The sequence below is a fragment of the Haemorhous mexicanus genome, chromosome 6 (genome assembly GCF_027477595.1).
Source record: "Haemorhous mexicanus isolate bHaeMex1 chromosome 6, bHaeMex1.pri, whole genome shotgun sequence".
NCBI classification, from domain to species: Eukaryota; Metazoa; Chordata; class Aves; order Passeriformes; family Fringillidae; genus Haemorhous; species Haemorhous mexicanus.
The window spans coordinates 1,775,087-1,802,391 of NC_082346.1; the positions used below are offsets into that span (position 1 = coordinate 1,775,087).

A 27,305-nucleotide genomic window follows, 5' to 3' on the forward strand; every position below is an offset into this window, starting at 1 on the left:
TAAGAGCCAAAAACCCCAGTAAGGGATCAGAAATTAGACAAGGCAGAGGAGATAGAGGCAAGAATTGCATGGCAGAAAAAGGTCAGAATTTCAGTAAAATCTGATTGGAAACATGGTGTGGAGGAAGCTGCTTGGGGACCCTGGAGCATGGGGAGAGCACAAGCTCAGGCTGGGAGCTGGTTTGGGTGGGGAGCAGGCGCAGACACTGCTGGCACCAGCAGCAGCTCCCCTGGAACCAAGGGCTGGCACAGAGCACCAGCTCAGCAGCATTTGTCACTGTGCCCAGGGCTCAGTGTCCCTGTCCCCAGTGTCCCTGTCCCCAGTGTCCCTGTCCCCAGTGTCCCTGTCCCAAGTGCTCAGTGTCCCTGTATGCAGTGTCCCAGTGCTCAGTGTCCCTGTCCCCAGTGCTCAGTGTCCCTGTCCCAGTGCTCAGTGTCCCTGTACCCAGTGCCCAGTGTCCCTGTACCCAGTGCTCAGTGTCCCTGTCCCCAGTGCCCAGTGTCCCTGTCCCAGTGCTGTGTCCCTGTCCCAGTGCTCAGTGTCACTGTCCCCTGTGCCCAGTGCTCAGTGTCCCTGTGCCCAGTGCTCAGTGTCCCTGTCCCAGTGCTCAGTGTCCCTGTGCCCAGTGCTCAGTGTCCCTGTCCCAGTGCTCAGTGTCCCTGTCCCCAGTGCTCAGTGTCACTGTCCCCAGTGCTCAGGGTCCCTGTCCCAGTGCTCAGTGTCCCAGTGCCCAGTGTCACTGTCCCAGTGCCCAGTGTCCCCAGTACCCAGTGTCCCTGTCCCCAGTGCTCAGTGCTCAGTGTCCCTGTGCCCAGTGCTCAGTGTCCCTGTTCCCAGTACCCAGTGTCCCAGTGCTCAGTGTCCCTGTACCCAGTGCTGAGTGTCACTGTCCCCAGTGCTCAGGGTCCCTGTCCCAGTGCTCAGTGTCCCAGTGCCCAGTGTCACTGTCCCAGTGCCCAGTGTCCCTGTACCCAGTGTCCCTGTCCCCAGTGCCCAGTGCTCAATGAAGCTGTACCCAGTGCTCAGTGTCCCTGTGCCCAGTGCTCAGTGTCACTGTCCCAGTGCCCAGTGTCCCCCGTGCTCAGTGTCCCTGTGCCCAGTGCCCAGTGTCCCCAGTGCTCAGTGTCCCTGTGCCCAGTGCTCAGTGTCACTGTCCCAGTGCTCAGTGTCCCCTGTGCTCAATATCCCTGTCCCCAGTGCCCAGTGCCACTGTCCCCAGTGCTCAGTGTCCCTGTCCCCAGTGCTCAATGTCACTGTGCCCAGTGCCACTGTCCCCAGTGCTCAGTGTCCCTGTGCCCAGTGCCCAGTGGAGCTGCTGGGGCTGCTGCAGTGATGGTGCTGCAGGGTCTGCTAGGTGGCAGAGAAGGGGCTGTGGGCAATGAAGGCCAGAGCACCTGGGCAGGTGGGGCCTCAGGACAGGTGTTGGTAGAAACTGCCTGTGGCCATGGTATCAGTTCTCTGATCTGTTGAGGTCTGGTGATGTTCTGGAGAAGCAGAACATTCTCAGAGCTGCAGTCGGGTTTTTTGGAGGACCAATCCCAAATCTGTAGGATTTTAAGAAGTCTCAGTCTCCAGTCTGATTTATTGCTGATGCAGAGTCAGTTGCCTGCCCTAGAAGTGGAATTTGTCTCTCTGTGCCTCAGCTGGGTGGCAGCAGATCAGTTAGACAGTTCATTTACCTCATTAGGGCCCCTCCAGAGGCATAGCAAAGGCAGAAGGGGGAAGTGTTTCTGTAATGACTCTTTAATTGAGCTGTCCTGTTTCTGTTTGGTTGGACAGGGATGTGACTGTTCCATTCCAAGCAGGAGAGCCACGCTCTCACTTTCTGCTCCTGTGAGAAATGCAACAGGGAGAGCTCTGTGTAAAAAGAGGCAAAAGAAAGGGCACCAGGCTGAGCTAAAAACTTGGGATTGATCATTTACAGCTGTTTGATGCTTAGTTAATTTAAGCAATCCAGGTTCCAGTGTGGTTGCCATAGAAAGGCAGGAGGAATCTGCATCTGTAGGGATGGGCACTCACCACATCCTTCACGGGAGGGAGAAGATGTGCAGGGCCTCCAGTTCCCATCTCTTCTGGTCACACTGCTTGTGCATGCTGTGGAGAATTGTGATTCTAGTCACTGCTGAAGGTTTCCACAGGATGTCTTCCCATTCATAAATGCTTGGAGGGAGTGGTTTATGCTATGGCCAGAAACTGTCACTAAAACGTGTGGCTGACAGCTGTAGTTACAGCATGTATTTCCTAAGTGAATAATTGCTTGGGAAGGAAAAGGAAAGACAAACAAGCACATTAATTACTGAATTGTTACAGGTATTCCTCAGATAAATATGATAATTTAGATCTTATTTAAATAGCTATTAGATAAGGAGAGCTGTTTTGCTGTATAAAGAAGGAATAGACCTTAAAATTACTGAATTTACGTCTTGCTCCTCCTGAAGGCTTTTGCCTTAAAATTCCTCTTGCCCACCTTTATCTAGTGAAAACAAAGGCAGTGCAGTACTGCATTCCCACTGCCACAGCCCAGGGAAGCCCAGGAGTGCAGCTGCCTAGCAGGATTAAACTGGAGGGCTGGGAAGCAAGCAGAGAATCTCTGTACCAGTTTCAGATGCCCCCTTGCTGAGCACACAGCATGCAGAAGCAGAGCCCAACACCATCACACAGCAGCCTAAATCTGGTGTCCACTCCTGGTTTCATCCCATCCATTAGCCAAGGACATCAGCATACAAGAGGGATTCATCTCAGCAGAGCTCTGTGTGTCTGAGGGAACAGTGGCCCCCATCCCCTTCAGCAGATTCTTCCATTATGGGAGCCACAGGCTGACAAAGCAGCATCACTGATTTACCAGGAGCTTGAATTTTTGTGGTGTTTTTAACCACAGGGGATGCAAATACTCCCAGTATGTCTCTGTGGTTTAAGCCATGCTGTACTGCTGTAGGACTATGCAATTAGGCAGTGCTGTTTGCCAGGCAGCTCAGAGCACAAAGGGATGGTGATCCTCTTCAAAGAGATACAGACCTTGATCCTGCAGGGGAAACATAAAGGAAAACAGAACCTGGTTATTCCATTAAATGAGCCAATGGACTTGGGATGCCCTGTATTTTTAGTGAGGCAATCTGGTTTTTAAGTAACCAGCGTTGCCAAGTGTGGGGTTTTGAACCTCAGACATAAAAGAGCACTCCCACAAAGCCCACGGCTCAGTGGTGGTGTAGAGGTCCAGTGCATCAGCAACATTTCTATATTTAGGTATTCTTTGCCAATTTTTTTATCAGATATTACCCCAGCTTGCCTGTACTTAATAGTTGAACTAAGTGGATAACAGCACAAGGTGGTACAGCTGGAGGATGAGGAAGCTGAACCCTTGTTCTGCTTAGACATGAGAAAACTATAGTTAATGTTTCACTTTGCATTTTTCTCTCATAAATTGGTGCCTGAATATGTAACTTAATGTTCTTGCAGTATTTTAATATGACAATATGAATTTTAAAAAAGGTGTAATAAAATATTTCCTTTTTGTTCACCATGAACTATGTCTTAATATCAGCCTATAAACATTTTAGTATCATTTATGCAGAATGGAATGGAGAAGTACAAAAATCTAAATGCATACAGGCTTTCTCCATTTTGAATACTTGACTACAACTGAAATATGAAAATGTATGTGCAAAAAACATGCACAAAACTATGGAATAGAAATATAACTATACAATATTGTGTTTTAACAACTGATGTTAGATTTGCTTGGCAATTATTCCCAACTGATGCTAAATTTACTTGTTAATTACTGCCGTAGCTAGTGGCAACCAAAATTTCATTGTATCAGTTCAGTTTTCTATTTGGAGTCATTTTCTAGCAGAAAGTTTTAATCTTTGCAAACTGGTGTAGAACTTGCCAGCTAGAAAGTTGGTGTGGAATGCAGCAGTGAAAGGAGCTTTTAGTGGGTGCACTTCAAATCTTTTCTAGCATATCACATTATTCAGTATTTACTCTCCTGAGAACTACATTGAAGCTCCAAAGACACTTGTGCTGAATTAATTTAGAAGAAAGTTAGCACATACCCCTGTTTTTCGTTCAAAACAGAGACCCTATTTGCATATTTTAGCATCTAATTTTAAATGCCACGCTTATTTACAAAGAAATTATTTGTTGCAGTTGCACATGATTCCTTCTCATGTCAGCTGTCCAGAGGGGCTGCCTCCAGCAGCTGCAGATGGGAGCTGCAGCAAGGCAGCAAAACCATGGCCAAAAGCAGAATGTCTCCTCCAGCCTGAGTGATAACCAGCAAGGGAAGGGCCTGAGGTTCAGGAGATCTGAACTCTGCTTTTGGCTCCTCCTTTGCATCACCAGTCCCTGCTTGGCTCCTGCATTCCCCAGCTGTGGGAGGGATGGAAGGAGTTTTTCTGTTGTTATTTCTGAATTCCCAGCTGAAAACAAAGCTCTGTTCCTATCTGACTCTGTCAAGGCAGTAAAAGTTGCATCTTTATACCAATGGAGACAAAAGCAGGATGGATGTAAGCAAGATCTGGCTACCAAGTAATTGTCTACAGTCTGAGATTAGAAGATGAGAAAAATGTTCCTTTGGAAATCACAGAAATCAGGATGAAAAAATTGACAAGAAGAGGCTGTTTGCTATTCAGGGGAATGATCAGGCCATCAAGTCTGGTGTTCTGAAACCAAGAGGGGTGACACTCAATATATCAGACCAAAAAAAAAAAGGATTATTTTCATCACTGTCTGAGTAAACTGCACAAGGTTTGTGCTGCAGCAGAAAGGACGTTGCTTTCCCAATATCAGCTATAACCAGATTTGTGTGGTGAGTGGGGAAAAAGCCATTTTCAAGAAGTAGACACTATGATCAGAGTCCCAAGGAACTCAGCCTCAATTCCATGTTAGAATATGCAGATCAATTGAAATACTGGTGCAAATTCATTTCCTCATTTTCTTCACTTTGCACTCAATTTATTTCTTAGGCCCTAGAGACTGGTTTAATCATAAGCACATAATGATAATGCAAGTAGTTCAGTTTCTGGGTTAAAATGCATTAAGCCTCCTTCTTATGAAGCATTCAGATTAGAAAACTTAGATTAATTAAATACAACACACACACAAAAGAAATAAAATTGTCATTCAGTATTTTTGTTTTCCAGGGGAGTTATTTCTCACAAATAATCTCATCTAAAACCCCATAAACCTTTGGAAATCTGTTAACATGCCTGGGGAAAATATAAAAATCTTGGGTTTCCTGCTTGTGCTGAAAGGAGTTTCTCATTTATCTGGCTGAAGAAGAGTAACTGGGTGTAACCTATGCTAAGGCTGGTGAATAGCAAGGTGAAGTTGTGTTCATCTGTGCTATATTAGAGCAATATTTTCATCCATAGAGAGAAAAATAGAAAGAATAAGGCAGTGAGGTGCTGCAGCTGCAAGATGTGAATGTGGATAGGTTTGGAGCCCTCCCTATCAGCAAGAGATTGAGATGTGTGCAGAGAAGGGCAGCAGAGCTGGTGACAGGTCTGGGGCACAAGGCTGAGGGAGATGGGGCTGTGGGGTTTGTGAGGGTCCCCAGGACCAGGTGAGAGATGAGAATCTCACTCCAGGTTCTCAGAAGGCTGATTTATTATTTTATGATATTATATTAAAAATGCTAGAATAAAACTATACTAAAGAAAGAGAAAGGAAACATCAGAAGGCTTCACAAGAATGAATAATAAAAACTTGTTACTCCTCAGAGCCTCACCACAGCTGGAGCATGACTGGTCATTAAATTAAAACAATTCCCATGGAACCAATCAAACATTCACCTGTTGGTAAACAATGTCCAAGCCACATTCCAGAGCAGCAAACACAGGAGCAGCAATCAGATCATTATTGTTTTCATTCCTCTCTGAGGCTTCTCAGCTTCCCAGGAGAAATGCTGGGCAAAGAGGATTTTCCAGAAAATGTCATGGTGACATGGGGGTGTTTAGCTGGGAGAAAAGGAGGTTCTTGGGGCCCTCATTGCTCTGTGTGAGGGGAGGTTGTAGCCAGGTGGGTGTTGGTCTCTTTTCTCAGTGCTAGGAGGAGAGGAAATGGCCTTGAGTGGTGCCAGAGGAGGTTTGGGCTGGATACCAGCAAAGGGTTATCAAGCAGGGCAATAGGCTGCCCAGGGAAGTGGTGCAGCCCCCATTCCTGGAGAGAATTAAAAGACACCTAGAAGTGGCACCTAGGGACGTGGTTTGGTTCTGTAGCTGATAGTGTTGAATTGATGGTTGAACTCAGTGATCTAAAAGGGCTTTTGCCACTGAAACACTTCTGTAATTCTGTGTACCACAGCAAGGTTGCTTTTATTAAAACCAAACAGGAAGGCAAAACCTAGGAATAAACAATTTGCTGCATCACAGATCACAAAATTAATTAACTGGATTAATTACCTGATCCAGAAGACTGCCCCAGGCAATGGTCAGTGCTTGCTGTTTGACAGAAATGAGCTCTGCTGGGAGCCAGCAGTTCACTGCAAGTGCAAGAGGAGGATTCCCTTCTTGACCCCTGGTTTGCTCTCTTCGAGAAGATCGAGGCTTGATTTGTCTGAATGATCATCTCAGCATGCCTAAAAAGAGTTATCTGCACTCCTAAAATTAACTCAGCCCATCAAAAACATCTGGTCAGTCACTGAACATTGGTGTCTGAGACAGTGAATTCAACAGGTTTCCTGTACTCTGATAAATCACCAAGAGTTGCAGCAAATTTTTAATCTAACACCCCTTTTTTCCCTTAGAAGCCTTTTTTACCTCACTGGTATTCACAGGTATGCATACTTTTGAACACTAAAAGCAGGTCCCACTAATTTTCATTCCCCTACTGAGCAAAATCCTGTTTTTGTTTCATGTTACTATATTTTGGAATTCCCCACCAGCTGAATTTTCCATCACCCTTCAAAACATCTTTGTTGCCTTCCTCTGTCTTACACTTTAAGCATCTTGGAGCAAGCCTAGATCACAGCAGATGAATCAAGGCTGAGTTGTTTGCAGAAATAATTTATGTAAGCTCAGAATGAAAAAGGAAACTTTTCTGAGCTTTTCACAAAATGCAGTATTAAAAACAAATAAAGCAAATGTCTCCAGCACTCCTGGATTTTTTCTTCTATCAAGGTATTGTTTCACTACACAAGCAGCTGTTGCATGGCACAATAAATGAAAAGAAAGTAAAGAATTCTGGGGTTTAGTTAGAGAAGAAAACCTTGGGCAAACATTAACTTTGGATATTTTCTATAGGTCAAGTCTCACCCACAACTCCAGAGGTGTTTAAAATGCAGGATTTGCCTATATCCAACTCTTCTCCTACTAGAGGGAGTATAAAATACAGCAGTTGTGAACTGGCCTAGTTCAGAAAAACATCTCGAGCTCTAATTTAATACTTGAGTATCAAACTTGGAGCACTGAATAGGCAGTGAGCACTGCATGTGGTGGGCTCTGCAGATGGAGTTTTCTGAATGCTGCCAAGGAAGACAAGCAGGCAGATTAGGGCAAAGGAAGACACAAAAGTGTGAACATCATCCCCTTTAGTGGTGAGGAAAATAAAGTCAGAAACACCAACCTGAGAATCATCCCTCACCACCATGCATCTCTGCAGCTTTCTCCTCTAGGTTCCCAAAAAGGCAGTTTTATTTCTGAGTCCTGTTCCTGGTTATCAGGACAGCTGTGGCCAGAAAAACCCAGCACACCATCCTCATCTGCAGAGCACCAAGCCAGTCCTTCCTTTTCCACAAACCACCTGCTAGGTAATCCTGGCTCCCAGAAGATCAACATGACACAGCATCATCTGGATCTGCTGCCAAATAAAAACCAAACAATGCATTCAACTGTAAATTCTGCATTTAGCCATGATTATCTATGTGTGGATAAAGGATTCCCTTTTTAATCTGCTTGCCACTCCACCACAGCCACCCCCACCCCCGAGAGTGTTCAGTAATTAATTACAAAAATCACTTCTTACACCTAGAATAGTTGTTTCTGCATATTTTTCTAGCATGTCTGGAAGGTTTTCTGGCCACTGCTGATAGAGTAATAATTCATATTTACTTTCTGAAAAATATCTTAGTCTGGCTAATGTATTCTTCTGGTTTTGTAGTCTTATCCCAATTTTCTGTAGTGAAACACATTTCCAGCTATCATATCCTGAAGAGCTTCTTGGTATTTCAGTAAAGGCTTGAATTTAATTATTTTCAAGTTATTATTTTCTTACTCTCGCTATTAACAGGACTGCAACCTGTTATAAATCTGTGATTTTTTAAAAATATGTGGAGAAATGTTAGTGATAGGTATAGATCCATGGGTTCCATTTCTGATTTTAATGCTGCATCTCTATAATTTATTTTCTATTCCAATTACATTCTCTGTATGAAGCTGCATATCCTTGTGCTAGGATTAATTGCTTTTATATTAATACCTTAATTAACAGTATAGTGTATTTCTACATCCTGGAGAGAGTAAGCAAATCAGACCATCCAATCTAGAGTAAAGAAAGCAGAAAATGATTGCACAGATATCTAGTTCCTAAATCCTGCTCTGGCCATACAGATGAGGCTGCTTCATTTGGATCGTCACAGCTGCAGAATTAAAAATTTAGTGCAGCATTATGAAATTGTAGCATTTTTGATCATGCAGAACCTCAGATGTCTTGGGAAAGGAATGAGACAAAACTGTGACGTAGACATTGAATGGTGGAACTGTTGAATGGTGTGTCTAATCCCCCTGTCAGAGTATCTCACAGTATTTACACACTGAGTACCAGCAAGTGGATGTAAGTGCTTGGGTGGCTGCCTGACAGCAGAACTTGAGTGCAGGAGAAGGGAAAAATTTACTTTTTCCTTAAGAAATGGTTTGGCTGATCTGTGTTGTAACACTACTTAAGTTTACATTGTACATAATAATTAGTTTTGTCTAGTGTTGGAAAAATAAATTCACATTTTAGGTGAGCCTTGTAAAATTTCTCATTTGCTTATCTACCCTGTAAATAATGATCCAAATAGCTGAAGAGATAAAAATATATTTTAAATATATTAACCTGTTGAATATGATACTTCACATATTTAAAAGCAGTTAAATGCACCTTATTTTCACAGTACTCATATAAAATATATCAGGAAGCATGTCTTTGAGCAAGGGCAGCTATCAATATACTTCAGGGAGAAATATTTCAATTACAGTAGTTCAAGTTAATTGATGAAAGATTTGAACAGCAAAAGATAGGTTATAGAGGCTGCTTTACTTAGAGCACACCTGTTAGACAAAGAGTTGGAAAACCCTTCATACTTCTTTGGATTCAAGAAGTTAATCAGCTGCCTCTATATTATATATATCTATATCCTTTATACACCTTTATCCTTTCTGCTAGAAAGCAGAAAATTTAAACTCAATAACATCATCCAATATTTCCAAGAAATAGGCAATACTGAAAATGCATAAATTACTGGATGGGATAGATTATTCCCTTCTTCCTGTGAACATTTTCATACTGCTTCCACGTCCATACAGAAGTGAATCACACAGAGCTAAAAAATGCCTTGCATAATTTGAGTAATTTTCTTTAGATTCAAATTGGGTGTGCTGACAGTCACTGAAAATGTACCCCAGTATTGTGGGGACATGCACGGGGAGATCAAGTGTTCTGTTTGAAGTGGAGATTGTCTCATACACCTCCCCATAATTCTTTGATTCAAATGTATCAAAGCAACAGCAAAGAGTAGAGTTTCTGCCTCAAAGGCAGAGTGAACATGTAAATATTTGAGGTCACTGATTGAGGTCCAAATAGAAAATTAATAGACTGGAGAATGCAATGATCTATACAGTGGATGTGATAGGAGGCTGGAGATACTTATTAACCTTTTAAGACCTTTTTCTGAAATATCCATGTTTAGGCAAGCATGTTTTTTCTCTTTCAGACAGAATAACATGAGCTTTAAGATGATGAGCAGAAAGCAGGTTCAAACTCTGAAAGGAAGAGTGTTCACTTTAGAGTAACTCCTTAAAAACAGCCACCAGTCTGATTTTCAGGAGTGCTGACAACCTCCAGTGCTCATTTAACATCCCTTTTCTCTACCAGGTCTTACAAAGTGATCAGGTTTGGTAACTGGGCATCCACCACCCCCAGTAAACCAAAAAAGATCCCACAGAACAGTTCAGCAAAACAAGCATCTCTAAACTGATTACTTTGCACAGCTTGGTACTGCAAGGGTTTGCATCCATATTCCTGGATAAATTCTGCTTTAGTGAAAGACTGGCAAGGAGGCTGGAGATACTTATTAACCCTTTAAGACCTTTTTCTGAAATATCCATGTTTAGGCAAGCATGTTTTTTCTCTTTCAGACAGAATAACATGAGCTTTAAGATGATGAGCAGAAAGCAGGTTCAAACTCTGAAAGGAAGAGTGTTCACTTTAGAGTAACTCCTTAAAAACAGCCACCAGTCTGATTTTCAGGAGTGCTGACGACCTCCAGTGCTCATTTAACATCCCTCTTCTCTACCAGGTCTTACAAAGTGATCAGGTTTGGTAACTGGGCATCCCCAACCCCAGTAAACCAAAAAAGATCCCACAGAACAGTTCAGCAAAACAAGCATCTCTAAGCTGTCTGATTACTTTGCACAGCTTGGTACTGCAAGGTTTGCATCCATATTCCTGGATAAATTCTGCTTTAGTGAAAGACTGGCAAGGAAACCCCTACGTTACAGTAGAAATGCAGAAGGTGCAATAACTCTGAGGGAAGTCAAAAGCATTGCTTTGTACCAGGATGCTGACTTGAGACAGTGGTAGCATTAAAAGTACACTTAGGAAGCCCTCCATCAGTTTTCTGTGTGTCTGAGTGCCAGCAGGAGCTGAGAACATTTGTGCTTCTCACAGGAATTGCTTCAATTTGCTTTGCAAAAACAATGCAGTTTTCAGTCAGACCTGTTAGTGCTGACACATTCAGTCTGTTTTTCACAGAAGATTTGACCTGGATGCTTCTTTATCCTCTTGAGACTCCTACTGCCATTGAGCTGTCTCTCATCATCAGTGATCTTAATCCTAATCCTGTTCAATTGCCCAGAATTCCTCTTGAAACTTGTTTCAGCCCACAGAATCGTGTTTAATGTTTCATGATTAAAGACATTACTCTAGGCTATCACTTTTTGCCTTTAAATTGGAAAGTAGACATCTTGCCTGGAATGGGGAAAGGAACCCAGATGGGCAACTCACCTTCCAGTGGGCATGAAGTGTAGGAACACAATAAACCCTTTTGCCAAGCATGCAGTAAATCCAATTATGACAGTTTTATACAAGTTTGGATAACTGCTTACTATAAAAACAAAAAGGCAACAAATAATTAACTTAAAGGGCACCTTTGCCTGTATTTGGCTTTAGGGTTCCAAATGCTGCTGACAACAGACTGCAGGAAGCATTCAGGAATGCTGTAATTTGGAGGCCAAGCCAGTTTGAGGAACAAAAGACAGTGTTAGCTGACAGTGTTAGCTTTTGATGCCTCAGTCCTGCCTGCTCGTTTTTTTCCTGGACTTACTCAGTTTGTGTGCTTTAATCCTTACACTAGTTCAGGCTTTGCCACCTGTATTAGGTGCACTGTCAGCAGCCCAGAGCTGACAGGACAGTACCCCTGTCCCAGGCTTGGATTGGGATGGGAAGGGGTGAAAACAAACCCAGTTAAGTAGAAAAATAACAGGAAATGTTGAGTGAGTGCCATAGAAACCTTCCTCCCTGTGCTTCAGAGCAGTTCTAAAGCCAAAGCAGAGCCAGGGCTGAGCCAGGCACTGCTCTGGTACCTCCCTGTCCATGTGGATCTGGGAGCCAGCCGTGCCCATCCTGGCTTTCTCCCTTGCTGCATCCCAGGCCATTGCTGTGGGACACATTCAAGGCTCTGTGCAGGGAAGAACAAGTGGCTCTGTGGGGATTTAAAGGATCTGCCCAGCTCCCTGAAGAGCTGCTGTGGAGGTGAGCTGTGAGTGCTCATCCAGCTGTGCTCCAGCCCCGTCCAGCACAGCTGGATTTCACAAGAGCCCCCGGGGCAGAGTGCAGCCACTGGCTTTCAAAACACTTGCAGAATGTTTGGGCCTAATTCTTTGAGGAGGATTTAATTTTCTTAATGAGTCTGAGTAAAATGTGTGCACACTACACCCACTCTGAAGGCTGAAGCAGTGGCTCTGCACTGGCCTCTCATCTCCTAGAAACAGAGCAGCTCCTGACAGGGCTTGAGCCTTCACATTTCCCTTTTGTGGTTAAAAAAAGCACATCTTGTGCTCTCTGCAATACCCAATTCACACACATTAGGCACTGCTTAATTTTGGTGTCTCTTTCTATTCCATACAGCAGCTCCAGTGCACTCAGCAAGGTGGTTCTCAGCAGCCAGAGCACTTTCCCCACATCAAAAAGAGCTTCCTTGGCTTTTTATCTCCCAGTTCACTTGTTTCTGCTAAATAAAAGCCAGATTTCACATGAGGGCCCTTCTGAAAGAGTGAAGGAGTGTGAAGGGGCTTTTTAATATGTTTTTTTTTGTTGCTTGCTTGTTTGGTTTTTCCTTAGGAATGGTTTATACTTTGTTTGTGTAGCTGCCTGTGTTAGTGTTTCTCATGAATACATTTACTGTAACACCTGGGTCTGCTCTACAAAATTTAGAAAAAAGGAAAAAACTTTGTCTCCACTGTCAACATCCTCCTTCCTCTACCCCCAAATCCACATGGCATTTGGGCCCATTCAAGTGAAAGAAACCCTTAACCACTGAAACAAATGGGAATTGAGCAGAAAAATTCCAACTCTTCATGGCAGTGTTTAAGTTCTAACACTGTGCCTTCCTCTGCCTAACAGAGGAACAGAATTCCCTCTCTCCATTTTTTTGTGGAGCACTACCTAACAAGTGCTCCACAAAAAAAATGGAGAGAGGGAATTCTGTTCCTCCCCTTATGCCAGTAAATTAGAAATGACAGGGGAAGCCTAGAGTTATATGCCAAGTCCAGAAATCAGGCAAGTAATGGAGCCAATTTTCTAACAAGACAAAGGGGGACAACTTTCCTCAGCTTCCAGTGCAGGTTCTGAGCTGAGAATGTCTCTAGCACCAAAAGTCAGATGAGAGACAGCCAGTAAATGAAAGATACAAAACTAGTTTACCTAACTAACAGCAGCACAAGCACCTCCAGCATCAGCTGAAAACACAAGGAAGTTCATCTTGATTTTGGCTTTAGGCAGAACCACTTGTAAGGTGTAATTCCCAATTCCAGTTTAAACCAAGAGAGCTGACCCTGGGTGCCATGCAACACTGAGTCTGCCCAGTGGAAAACCACACTCTACAGCTTTCTTCAAGGATAGAAATGTTATTCCAGAAGAAAACAAGAGAGCTGTTCCTTTCACCATGAGAAAATATCCAAAATATCCATCAGAGTTTTACATGTGAATAACCTAGTTCAGAGCTCATTAAATTACCTTGGAGAGAAAAAAAAAAAAAATCAGCCTCACTGCAATGATCTCTAGAAAGCCAAAATAGCCAAGGGAATGGAGGAATGAGATTAGTGGAGAGGTGGATGTAGTGAGAGTGCCTAGGATAAGACAAGAAATGGCATATAATAAAGGATTGACAAAATATTCATCGTAGTTTCTTCAAATTTCTTGTATGCCATGCAGTGTTATTGCTTTTGGATAGTTTGGAGTTTATGCTCCCACCAGAGAGCCAAATTCAACCTCTGTTATTAATACAAATGTCAATAACAGTTATACAGCAGGGGGGAAATACAGCTCATTCAGCATTTCATTATGGAGGTGTATTAAAATGCCTCTGCAAGCCTGTCTGTCTGGTAATCAGTGCAAATTTTATCGAGGCTGCACATAGACCTACCAGGAGGATTTATGGGAGCCACACATTTTGAATTCTTGTGGATTATTCTAGAAATGGTCCTGATTTATTAAAATTAAGGATATTGATCTAGTACTGATATCCAACTGTGAGGGACAAAAACTCTCTAACAGTTTAGAGTTAGAAAGTGGATGTTTATTGTGGGACAGCTCCCAAATGCACACTGCCATTTACAGGTGATTCCAGAGCCCTTTTATCTGTACAAGTATTGAATACCCAAAATACAAATGCATATTCACACCTTTGGTACATCCCATTCCCAGTATGGATATTGATCTAGTACTATATCCAAAAACTCTCTAACAGTTAAAAGTGTCTGTTTATTGTGGGATAGCTCCCAAATACACACCCAATTTACAGGTGATTCCAGAGCCCTTTTATCTGTACAAGTATTGAATACCCAAAATACAAATGCACATTCATACCTTTGGCACATCCCATTCCAATGGTAATTAGTTCAAAAGCCATTAAGCATGAGGAGTTTGTTCCTCCAAATGGGTCGGTGGTCCCTTCCATGGGGAGGGGTCCCAAAATGAGGAAGGAAATGAAGTCTTCCTCCTTCTGACCTTTCTGCCTTTTCAAATCTGACAAATGAACCCTTGGTAGAGCTCCCATTCCCTGTTTTCAGTTGGGTTCAGAACTGAGCAGGCCAACAATTGTTTTATGTTCCTAAAAGCCATTTATCAGTTTCTGTATTCTTCATTAGAAACCCAGCTAACCAAACTTTTTGCTGACAAGCAATCAATTATTAGTTAGCTACTAACTCTTAACTTCAAGGCCTACCCATTTATTTTGATTAACTCCAATAAAGCTTATCCCTAACTAAAACCTCAGCTCCTCTAAAATCTTCACTAAATTCCTTAAAGTTTATGTCTCAGTCCCTCGTATCCAAAGCTATATTTAAAATGCGGAGCTTTCGAACCTGATTCTGTATTTCATTCATTCCAAAATGCTGTTTTAGAAGTCCCATCCTAGGGAAGGTTCTTGCTGAGCACTACTGGTGGGATGGGAGGGACCCTCAGCCATGGGTGTGCGTGGAGCAGAAGCTGCACTGAGAGGCACGAGCTGCCCTTGGCTGGGGAGCAGCACACAGCCTTTCTGTGGGCTCTGTGGGCTCTGTGCCAACGCCCTGCCCACTTTGTAATGACTTTACACTGCCAGGTATAACACAGACTTGAACCAAGCCCTGAGGTGGGGGGGTTTTGTGTGCAATTGGGTGCTTGGGTTGGGTTTTTTACAGCAGCTCCTTTTCCCCATCGTACATAGAAGCAATTTCAATGCTTCTGCTCTTTCCATACTTCAGGTGTACTGATCTGCACCAACTCCCTTCTTTGATTTATAGATTAAGCCAGTAATTCTCCACACAAGTCCAAGGTCCTTTAGAGAAAGCCACTTTCAGACTTGTGTGCAATTACTCTGCTCTGTGTATCCCCGTGTGTCTTGGAAGAAACCTCCCAGACACTGATGTGTGTACAAGTTATCTGTGCCTTCCTTAGACCTGAGAGAGGAGGAAAGAACCAACTGAAAACAGATTTAAAGAGGGGAAAATGTCATTTATGTCACCTGCATGACACTTCAATTGTAATCGAGGTCTGTAGTTATTTGTGTGGTAGCAGTGATTTAAAGCTTGATGCAACTCAAAAATGAAGGCAGGGCTTTAATAAGGCAGCACTCATCTGGGAATTGAACAGAATCAATACTGAGAATTAGCAAGAAAAGATTATAAAAGACATTTCAGTATTCAAGGAATAAACAGTTTCTGCCCTTTATCATTTATGCAGCATGCCATGGCTGCCTTTTGCCTTGTTTTGGTGTTCACAAGTGCAGCAGAACCACAAAATCGGGGAACTCAGGCAAACAGGAAAGCTTTTGGCTTTCTTATGGTTAAAATGCATAGGTAGAAACACAGCCTGGTTCCAGAAATCCCATGTGCTGAAATGGAAACCAGGCAATTGAGACTATTGAGACTGCTTTCTACCTATGCATTTTAACCATAAGAAAGCCAAAAGCTCTCCTGTTTGCCTGAGTTCCCCGATTTTGTGGTCCTGCTGCACTTGTGAACACCAAAATAAGGCAAAAGGCAGCCATGGCATGCTGCATAAATGATAAAGGGCAGAAACTGTTTATTCCTTGAATACTGAAATGTCTTTTATAATCTTTTCTTGCTAATTCTCAGTATTGATCCTGTTCAATTCCCAGATGAGTGCTGCCTTATTAAAGCCCTGCCTTCATTTTTGAGTTGCATCAAGCTTTAACCAGAGGTTAAACCAGCCTGTGACAAAGGGACCTTCCTTCCAAATCCAGCACTTGTCTTGTCCCTAACTGGAAATTGTTTCACAGCAGATGGACACTGGAATGTTCTATAACTTATATTACCCCACAGCAGCAATGCAACGAGGCCAGTGTTGAACACAAACCCTTCTTTTTCTTTTTCTCTCTGTTTTTGCCCCAATCTTTACAGGGAGGTCCTATCCAGAACCGAAAATCCAAGCGCTGCCTGGAATTGCAGGAAAACAACGAAAATGAATTTGGGTTCCAAGTGGTCCTTCAGAAGTGCACTGGACAACGCTGGTCCATAACAAATGTCCTGAGAAGCTTGTCATCATAGCAGACTGAATTTTGTACCCATTTCTTTTGCTACTGTGTAGCAAGTACTGCATTGTCGCCTGCTGTACTGCATTCCTCCCGCTCCCCGTGCCCCCAGCTCCTTCTCTCCCCTTTTTTGTCTCTGATTTGATTTTGTGAGCGTGTGGAAATAGGGTTTGTGGGATGGAAAAAAGGAGTTTTTATTTCACAGTGATGTTTTCACGACATTTATAGAGATGCTGAATGACAGGTGACGGGTAGGCTATCCTAAAATATTTTACAACTGTAAATATTAAGCAAATGGAGACTATTTATATCTCAAACTTTTATTGAATAAAAAAGTGCAAACACTATTACTGTGTAGGTGTCTCCATGGAGATCAGTTTGGAAGTTAAGTGCTGGTTTCCTTGCTTTCATTAACCCAAGCCTGATCTCAGCATGTTGCTGCAGAGCATCAGAATTCTGCAGACTTTTGATAAAAAGTTCCACCTGCCCACCAGTAGCTGCAGTGAGGGAGGATTTTCTCCATTCTCCCTCTCCAGAGATCTGTCTAGGCCACTCTAGCTACTGGTGTGCAAATGCAGGGGAAAGGTCTGGGCTGTGGATGTGTTATGTCCCCAAGTATTTTTCCTCTCCAGTACCACTTAATAAAACCCCAGAGAGAACCCCAGGGCCCAAGCGAGGCAGGGAAGAGAATTTGTTAAAAAGAAGGGGAAAAAATATCCAAGAGAAAAGCAGCAGCTACTGGAAGAAAACTAGAATATAAACCCTGACATTTCGCAGTGGGTTGGCCTCCATTTCTGTGGCTGAACTTTCCCTCCAATTCTTCGTTGTTCTTAAAAGTCCTTTTTTTAAATGCAGTTGTTCCCTGCATTTAGGCTTGGGTAAAAATGGCTCCATCCAAGAGAAAAAGGTATGAATTCACTCTGCTTTTCTCCCTGCCTTGAAGGAGGTGTGAATGCAATTCCACATCACTTCATCTCTGCTCACACTGGTGAGGAGAGAAAATTTGATGAGGAAAACCAGAGCACTGGGATTGCTGGAGTCTATTTCCAGCTGCTTTTATTTGTATGTAAATTCCTTCTCTTCTATCTCCTTTCTCTTCTCTATTTGTCCTTTTTATTCTGTTTGCTACCTTAAGCAACAGCCCTAACCTGTTTTGGAGCTGGTTGAGTGCCAGACTGTCTTTTACAGACTGGCTTCACTCTGAGGATCAGCTCACAGCATTGCTCCTTGGGGCACATCAATTTAAGGTATTCCAATTTCCCCTCTATATTTATCATATAGATAGATGTACAGCCACCATAAATCTGCTTCCCAAAGAGGAAAACCCCGAGCCAAACAACAGGAGAAAAGTCACAGAGGTGGAGATGGGCTGAACACCTGACCTTTGACTAACTTTGGAGGCTCCTCAGCCTTTTTGAGTAAAAAAAAACACACATGAAAATTAGAATTAGAATGCAGGGTCGTTTTGAGCACTCCCTAATTCAGTCATTCCAGAGGAATGGGGAAGAAACTGCATGTTCAGACACAAAAAGCATGGAACACATGCAGAGTGGCAGGAGACAAACTGGGCTTCCTTCCAGCAGAGATGCTCAGGGCATGGAGGTGCAGCCATAAGGAAACCCCAGTGCTGGGGATCAAATCAGTCTCCTCTGGATTTCTCCAGCCTTGCTGATCTGGGCTTTCACTCTTTGGTCTGGGGATGTTTTTATTTGTGAACACTAGAAGGAGATGCCTAGCAAAGCCTTGAAAGAAAGGTGCTGAGCTCTGAATTGCTATGTTTAATATCATAATGAGTATCCTGTGTCTAGAATCTGCCCAGAGAAGATTGGAGTTACTCCTGGTGACATTGCAGCAGTGTGCTGATGGCCCTTGCCAAGTGGGAAAAACCCAAACAAACCAACCAAAATATCCCCACACCCTGTCACTATAGGACACAAAATAAAATTACATGCACCCTGGAACCTCCAAGATAAAAAAAAAGGAAGTTTAATTTCTGACTCCAACATTTATAGACTTTCAAAAGTGCCAGTGCATTCAAGGGTGACAGTGCCACCTCTCCTGTGACACTGGGCAAGACAACAGTCCATCAAATTTCTCCTTCTCCAGAAAAGAATGTAAAACAATAATTATTTACAGAAAAGTGCGTGAGAGAGTTCATGACAAGAATGTAAACATCAGAAGGCTTGGAAGAACTTGGAAGAGCAGGGTGACAACACCCCACTTTAGAGAACCACATCATGGTGCCAAACCACAGTCATAGAATGGTTTGGGTTGGAAGAGGCCTTCAAGATCCCTAGAACCACCCCCCTGCCATGGGCAGGGACACCTTCCACTCCACCAGGTCCCTCAAGCCCCATCCAACCTGGCCTTGATCCCCCCAGGGATGGGGCATCCACATCTCTGCACAGCCTGTGCCTCACCACCCACACAGGGACAAAACTCATCCATATATCCACCCCAAACTTCCCCTCCTTCAGCCTGACCCCACTGCTCCTTGTCCTGGTGTTGAGTTTGGAGGTCCCCCAGGACCAGGGGAGAGAGGAGTGAATCTGACTCCATGTTCTCAGAAGGCTGATTTATTATTTTATGTACTTATAACAAAGAATGCTATACTAAAACTGTACTAAAGAAAGAGAAAAGGATACAGACAGAAGGCTGGACAAGAATGAATAATAAAAACTTGTGACTGACTCAGAGAGTCCAACACAGCTGATGGTGATTGGCCATTAAGTTAAAACAATTCACATGGATCCAATCAAACAGGCACCTTTGGGTGAGCAATCTCCAGCCACATTCCAAAGCAGCCAAACAGGGAGAAGCAAGTGAGATAATATTGGGATTTTTTTCCCTGAGGCTTCTCAGCTCCCCAGGAGAAGAAATCCTGGCGAAGGGATTTTTCAGAAGATGTGACAGTGCCCTCCTAGCACCTGTGTTCTGTTCAGCTGAGCCTCCCTGCTGCACCCCAGCTCCAAGGCTGCTGTTCCCTTGATCCCCACGGGGCCTGCACTCAGGAACACTTCTTCTACAGCCTTACAGAGAATCCCTCACTGGTGACTGTGCATTTAAATTTGAGCCCACTGCAGTTCTGGTAACTACAGAATTTTTATTTTACCAGAATAAAAATTCTTGGGGGGGAAACCCTATAAATCTGGACTTGAAAGATTACTTTATACAGCAGCAACTTGTAAAATGCATGATTTAGAATATACTTTTCCCTTTTGTTTTTTATCATGGAGCAAACACTTTTATGTGATATCATAATAAAAGGGAGAGGGGTTTAAATCTGTGGGTAAGCCTCAAAAAGGATACAGTAAAAATTATAAGTGTACACAAGCATGACCATTATTGTGCTCTGAGACCTCAGGTCTCTGAACAGATTTCTCTGAGAAGCTTCTCAGAAAAACACAACAGCACAAGCAGAACTGAAGGACGTGGCCACATTTCACTGGACACTCTTAGCAGTGAGCTGCCTCATCAGTACTTCTTCCAGCTGCACAAAAATTGCACAGAGAGAGGAGCACTGCCTCACACTGTCCAAGGGAAAAAAATAATCAAAAGGACCAAGTGGAAAATAGAACTCATCTTCTCTTTCTGGAAAACTACAGAACCTTATTCAACCATCAAAAGGTAAAATATATTCTCTAACAATATTTAGGGTTTGGGAGGGTTGGTTTGTTTTAAAGAGGAAAAGCTAGCAAAGAAAACCCTTCCAGAAGGCATAAAACTCCTCGACTGAGTCTAGTCAGAGATGAAGATGACCAGAAAGATGCAGTCAGCTCCCTCTTCCTCCTACTGCTTGGCAACTATCCCCCTCTATTTTGATCAGTTTCTCTTGACCAACAGCAGTGCAGCCACCACATCTACCAGCTGGAAGGACACACTGACAATTACAGGAAATACAACACTGCAAGAAACCCCAAGCCCTGTTCCTACAGAACCTGCTTAAATATTTATGGGCAGCAAATACCCTCTCAGGTGTCATTCCCCTGTGCCAGGACATCTCCCAGAGTGCTTTCCCAAGGTTTTCCATGAGTGCTCTCTCACCTCATGAGCACTTGGGGCAAGCTACCAGCACCAAGGGGGAAAGGAGCTGTGCTGGTGACCTGAGCACAGCCTGCAGAGCCTTTCCACATCCTTAGGGAGAAGCTGGAGGGGCTTGGTTGCCTGGGCAGTACTTTTGGAGATGGGCTGCACAGTCTTCAGAAGGATCCAGGTTCCAGGAATTTATTCATTTCTATGTTTAAATACTTATTTTTACAAAGCTCCAGGTATTCAGGGGCACAGATTACTGACACCATACCCACCCATTCCCAGCTGGAACTCTGACAGGAGAATTCCTGATTATCCTTGCCTGCCTCATCTTTCCAGGCTGGCCAAAAACTCTGTGCAGAGTAGGATTTAGGATTGTCCTCTTTTGGTTTTTTGGTTTCATCTTTCTGAAGGATCAAAATTTCATCCTCCAACATCATGTGTCTTTTCTAAACAGAAGTTAATCAGTCAAAACTAATCACTGAGCCTTTTTGTGTATGTTAATCAAGAGGTAGTTGCAAAAATTATAATTAAGCAAGTAGCTGTCATATGTCATTTTATACTGGGTAGCACTGAATACTTACTTAGCTTCAGATATAAAGGGAAACAGATTTGAGAAGGTCATACTTACATTTTACAATCAATGTAAAAATGTGTCTGTAAGCACAACTTTGCTTGCAGACCTAAATTATGTGTGTATATATCTCTACATCATCAAATTCATGTAATTTTATGTCCAAAACATAAGCATGCATGGACACAGACTTACTGGCCAAGCACAACAGAAGAAAAATTACATTAAAGTGCACTTTATCCAACTGGAGTCTTTTAAGACATGCAGATAAGACACCAAAATGTCAGGTTTGGTTCACAATTACATCACTGCCACGCAGAACACCTTCAGCACTACAGCTTTTTTTAATGCTGACAAAAAAAGCAGAACCCATGCTCCTTTTTCAGCATTTTCTCAAGTGAATGTTAGAAGTTTTCCACAGTGACTTCTCCAACCAGAATACAAAATAGCTGTGTTAACACAGAGGCTCTGGAGGCAATTAGCAAGGCTATTATCTAACAGTGCATTCTCTACTGATTTTATCAATTTTCCCCCTGCTGCACCCCTTGCTTTACTTAAAAGGGCAAAAGTTGAGTCTCAGGTCTGTCATTCATGGCTATATTTTTAAACAGCAGGGCAATATATTGCTTTTTACTGACTAACATGAGCTTTGCATTGTCAGATGAAAGTGACCATTTTACCTGAACTCAGCCTTGTTCTGAATAGCCTGAGGGGATTTTGGTCATAAACCATCTGAAAACTTTTTAGCACTGTAAAAAAACCCATACTTTTCATACTAATATATTGTTTCCAGTGAAGCAGTCTCATTTGAGGTGCATCTATGATAGGACAGAATTTTCCAATTAAAGAATATCACCTTAGAATATGAAAACAACAAATATGTATTAGTTACAAAAGGCCAAAGGTGCATGAGATTGTCATTCAGGTTTTAAAAGGAAAGAAACTGAGTATTTTAAATAAACCAGACCACAGTTTAGAAGGTGGTGACCTAAAAGTTTAGAGTTCAGTTCAGCCTTTAAACTCTGCTGACATTCTTGATCAGAAGTCTGTGTGGGTGGCAGTTTTGGGGGGTTTTAATAAACCCCCAAAACGGGTTTATTAAAAAAAAAATTAAATAAAGACTCTTTCTTACACCTAGAGAACCAAGCTCCTCAGCTTGTCATTTGCACTGATACTCCCCTACCTTCTCTCATTGCTGAAATCACTTGATTTCAGTGTTTTATTTCCCCATCTGCTCTAGAAGTGGCACACCAACAGCTAACCTCAGGAAGATCTGCCCATTTTCTGCAAACACAGATAGGAAATAACATTTAAGTGCCCATAAGTGCCAGTTATTCTCATTCCAGTTATGAATATTTTGCTGCAGATGACAAATGCACTCATTCCAATTCAAAACAAACCACCATAGGTTACATTTTTATTTTCAGCATCTGTTAATAAGGGTTTTCTGTGCATCATATTTGTGTGATTTACCATTATTTTCTAGTTTTCTGTATTCTCCTAGATATTGTTCAGCTGTTAGAACAAGAAGTATCACTTGAGTTAAGTGCTCTGGAAATGCTCACAATCAAAGAGGGGATTCTAAAAATATGTCCCAAACATGTCAACAGATCACCTAGAATAAGCACTGGCAATCACAGAAAGGATCCTGTGCACAAAAAGGATCTTGCCACCAAAACTGGATGCTGAGACCTTTCTAAACCACAGAAAAAGACAAGTGCAAAGACAAGAATTAGAAGTTATCAAATGGACAGCACTTTCCAAAACAGGTCTTGTGCTTTTTTGCTGACCATGTCTCATCAGATCTGGCAGCCATTCAGAGAGAGCTTCTTTTATTAAGAGATGAAGGAAGATCATCACACTAGAGAAGTGAATTTCCTTGACTTGTAGTGCTCCTCACATGCTTTGCTATTGAGCTCTTTTTACCTGGGAACACATTGCCCAAAGGAAAAAAATACCCCCAAACCACAAAACCTGTATTAAAGATAACTTTAAATTTCTGGCAGGTATCACTTTTCTAATCTTCTTTCCTATTCTTAGAAAACAGAGTCCAAACTTTAACTGAATAACTTGGAAGGCACATTGGCTATGTGTGAGATAGCTCATCCTTCTGCCTGCCTGTGTGCATTGTGCCTAGGCACTTAAATGTGAGATTTCTGTCTATTTAACAATCAACAAAGTCAAAGAAAAAGCCTCCCTTACACCAATCTTTTTTAGCAGAGGGTATTCAAAGTGTCAGTTCAGGCTTGAACCAGGTCATATTTAAATAATTTTATTGTTCTACAGCATGACTTCCTCTGCTTGGTCTCACAATCATAACTCCTGTCAAGGATGGCAAATTTAAATATTTCTTCTTGAGAGTAAAGCTTTCAGGTATTAAATCCTTGACTGAATTTTCCTAGGAGAGATTGAATCACATGGAGATTTCACCATCTGGAAGGATCTGAAGGGAATACTGGGTATCACATCTAAGCTCCCACAAGTCCACTTTTACTGCTGTAGTTTCAGAAGCCTGTCTGTCCACATTGACTTCAGATTCTCTGCAGAAGTGGTCATTTACTTCGTGGAAAACATTCATGAAAGATGAATATTGCCTGAGTCAAATTAGCTTGAGAGCCATCATTTTCTCTTGTGTATCAATTTCTGTGGGGCAGCTTGCAGTGACACTTTCCAGGAGGATCATGGTTATACAAACCTGCCTCTTAATTATTAATTCCATTGTGGCCCATTGATCCATGCTGCTCTTTCACCCCAAAATAATGCCTTGCCCTGTTAAGGACACAGTGGAATCAAAAGATTATTAAAGATTGTGACATGAGTCAGAGGTACAGGAAAATTGAATTTTCCAGCAGATTTTGCTGGTCTCAGTGTTTTACCCAGAAACAGCACCTGTATTACTCCTGCTTTCTAAAAACTGGGCAGGAATTCCTCTGGCATGACTGATACTGCCAACAGTTCTCTGTGAAACAACAGTGGTTTTACAGAACACCTTTCTGACCCCTCCTGGTGCTCCACTCTTAGAGGAATCACAACCACCTAAACCAGCGTCAAATAAAAAGTTGACCACTCTAAAAAGAAACAATGAACTGCTACAAACACATCTCGGAAAAAACGAGCTCAAAGCCTGGCTTGAGGCCAAACAAACACTCACAAGTTTGCAGGCAAGCTGCAGACAAGTGCAGCCCTGATTTCACAGCTGGGAGGTGGGAATGTGTTGCACTTGAGGGGCTGCTCAAGTGGTGATGCAAACCCTGCTGCAGGGTGTTCTTGTCTTACCCATTAAGCACACAGGCAACAGCTCCTGCATTGAAACAGGACAACCCCCATGGCAGGGAGAAATGATGAGGAGGACTCCCTCTTATTTTTAATTAGTTACTTTATTATACTATATTATTCTATACTATATTATAGAATACATTATGTTATTATATTTACATTATATTACATGTCAACTGAATCATTATATTATTATTTTAATAATATATATTACTATAGTAATAATATAATGGTTCAGTTGACATGTAATATAATGTAAATATAATAATAATAATATAATACATATTAAATTATCATTATATTTACATCATATGACATGTAAACTGAATCTGCCAAGCACTCACCCTGCTCACACTGCCAGGATCTGGTGGCTGTCACCCACAGTCCCAGCACACACACAGAGCTGGCCCTGACAGGGCGAGGGAACCAAACCCCATCACTGTGGCTAAACAATCTCCATATTGCATTCTATGTGGCACAAACCCAGGCACAGCAAGTAATCAGAATTATTTTCCCTTTCTCTGAGGTTTAGAGAATGTGAATCCCAGGAATATCCTTGGGAAGAACTGTGCCTTGCTTTTCTCTCTGAAGAGAAATGTGGTGACATCCTGTGTGCCTCCTGCCAGGTGTTTGGGTGGGATCAGCAGGTCCTGGATAAGTGACAGCCATGGTGATGGCTCCCTCCTGGGTGGGATCACCAGACACAGGATAAGTGACAGCCATCCCCCTTCCCAGAGAGCAGCACACAGAGATCTGGCTGCCAACACTGATGTGTCAAGCAGAGGCTGTGCTTGTAGCCAGGCTTTGTAGCCAGGCTTTCTGGGCACCCAGAGCTCTGGAGGAGGGTCCTGGTGCTTTGTCTGCCTGGGCAATCTCCCTGCATTTATGGGCAGCTCTTGCTTCCCTCACCACCTAGAGAAGGGTGAGGTTAACTTAAAACACATCACTGCAATCCTCATCCTGCTGCTCCTAAAACACATCCCTGCAATCCTCATCCTGCTCCTAAAACACATCCCTGCAATCCTCATTCTGCTCCTCCTAAAACACATCCCTGCAATCCTCATCCTCCTCCTCCTAAAACACATCCCTGCAATCCTCATCCTGCTCCTCCTAAAACACATCCCTGCAATCCTCATCCTCCTCCTCCTAAAACACATCCCTGCAATCCTCATCCTGCTCCTCCTAAAACACATCACTGCAATCCTCATCCTGCTCCTCCTAAAACACATCCCTGCAATCCTCATCCTGCTCCTAAAACACATCACTGCAATCCTCATCCTGCTCCTAAAACACATCCCTGCAATCCTCATCCTGCTCCTCCTAAAACACATCACTGCAATCCTCATCCTGCTCCTAAAACACATCCCTGCAATCCTCATCCTCCTCCTCCTAAAACACATCACTGCAATCCTCATCCTGCTCGTCCTAAACACATCCCTGCAATCCTCATCCTGCTCCTCCTAAAACACATCCCTGCAATCCTCATCCTGCTCCTAAAACACATCCCTGCAATCCTCATCCTGCTCCTCCTAAACACATCCCTGCAATCCTCATCTTACTCCTAAAACACATCACTGCAATCCTCATCCTGCTCCTAAAACACATCACTGCAATCCTCATCCTGCTCCTAAAACACATCCCTGCAATCCTCATCCTGCTCCTAAAACACATCCCTGCAATCCTCATCCTGCTCCTCCTAAAACACATCCCTGCAATCCTCATCCTGCTCCTAAAACACATCACTGCAATCCTCATCCTGCTCCTCCTAAAACACATCCCTGCAATCCTCATCCTGCTCCTCCTAAAACACATCACTGCAATCCTCATCCTCCTCCTCCTGAAACACAGCACTGCAATCCTCATCCTGCTCCTAAAACACATCACTGCAATCCTCATCCTGCTCCTAAAACACATCCCTGCAATCCTCATCCTACTCCTAAAACACATCACTGCAATCCTCATCCTGCTCCTAAAACACATCCCTGCAATCCTCATCCTGCTCCTAAAACACATCACTGCAATCCTCATCCTGCTCCTCCTAAAACACATCCCTGCAATCCTCATCCTGCTCCTCCTAAAACACATCACTGCAATCCTCATCCTCCTCCTCCTGAAACACAGCACTGCAATCCTCATCCTACTCCTAAAACACATCCCTGCAATCCTCATCCTACTCCTAAAACACATCCCTGCAATCCTCATCCTGCTCCTAAAACACATCCCTGCAATCCTCATCCTGCACCTAAAACACATCGCTGCAATCCTCATGCTGCTCCTAAAACACATCCCTGCAATCCTCATCCTGCTCCTGCTAAAACACATCCCTGCAATCCTCATCCTACTCCTAAATCACATCACTGCAATCCTCATCCTGCTCCTAAAACACATCCCTGCAATCCTCATCCTGCTCCTCCTAAAACACATCCCTGCAATCCTCATCCTGCTCCTAAAACACATCCCTGAAATCCTCATCCTGCTCCTAAAACACATCCCTGCAATCCTCATCCTGCTCCTAAAACACATCCCTGCAATCCTCATCCTGCTCCTAAAACACATCCCTGCAATCCTCATCCTGCTCCTAAAACACATCCCTGCAATCCTCATCCTGCTCCTAAAACACATCCCTGCAATCCTCATCCTGCTCCTCCTAAAACACATCACTGCAATCCTCATCCTCCTCCTAAAACACATCACTGCAATCCTCATCCTGCTCCTAAAACACATCACTGCAATCCTCATCCTGCTCCTAAAACACATCAGTGCAATCCTCATCCTGCTCCTAAAACACATCCCTGCAATCCTCATCCTGCTCCTCCTAAAACACATCACTGCAATCCTCATCCTGCTCCTAAAACCCATCCCTGCAATCCTCATCCTGCTCCTAAAACACATCACTGCAATCCTCATCCTGCTCCTCCTAAAACACATCACTGCAATCCTCATCCTGCTCCTAAAACACATCCCTGCAATCCT

General features: G+C 43.1%; 1 protein-coding gene across 4 annotated transcripts in view; it reads left to right on the forward strand.

Moving 5' to 3' along the window:
• Positions 1–27,305, forward strand: part of GALNT18 (polypeptide N-acetylgalactosaminyltransferase 18) — a 246,427-nt gene that overhangs the window by 211,192 nt on the left and 7,930 nt on the right. For 3 of the 4 annotated variants that reach the window (XM_059848290.1, XM_059848288.1, XM_059848287.1), the window contains one exon: positions 16,323–16,798. The exons of the other annotated variant lie outside the window; for it this stretch is intronic. In XM_059848290.1, the coding sequence (XP_059704273.1) occupies positions 16,323–16,469 (147 nt within the window). In that variant the 3' untranslated portion in view covers positions 16,470–16,798. Of the gene's footprint in view, positions 1–16,322; positions 16,799–27,305 lie in introns of those variants that run through there. 4 annotated transcript variants of the gene reach the window in all.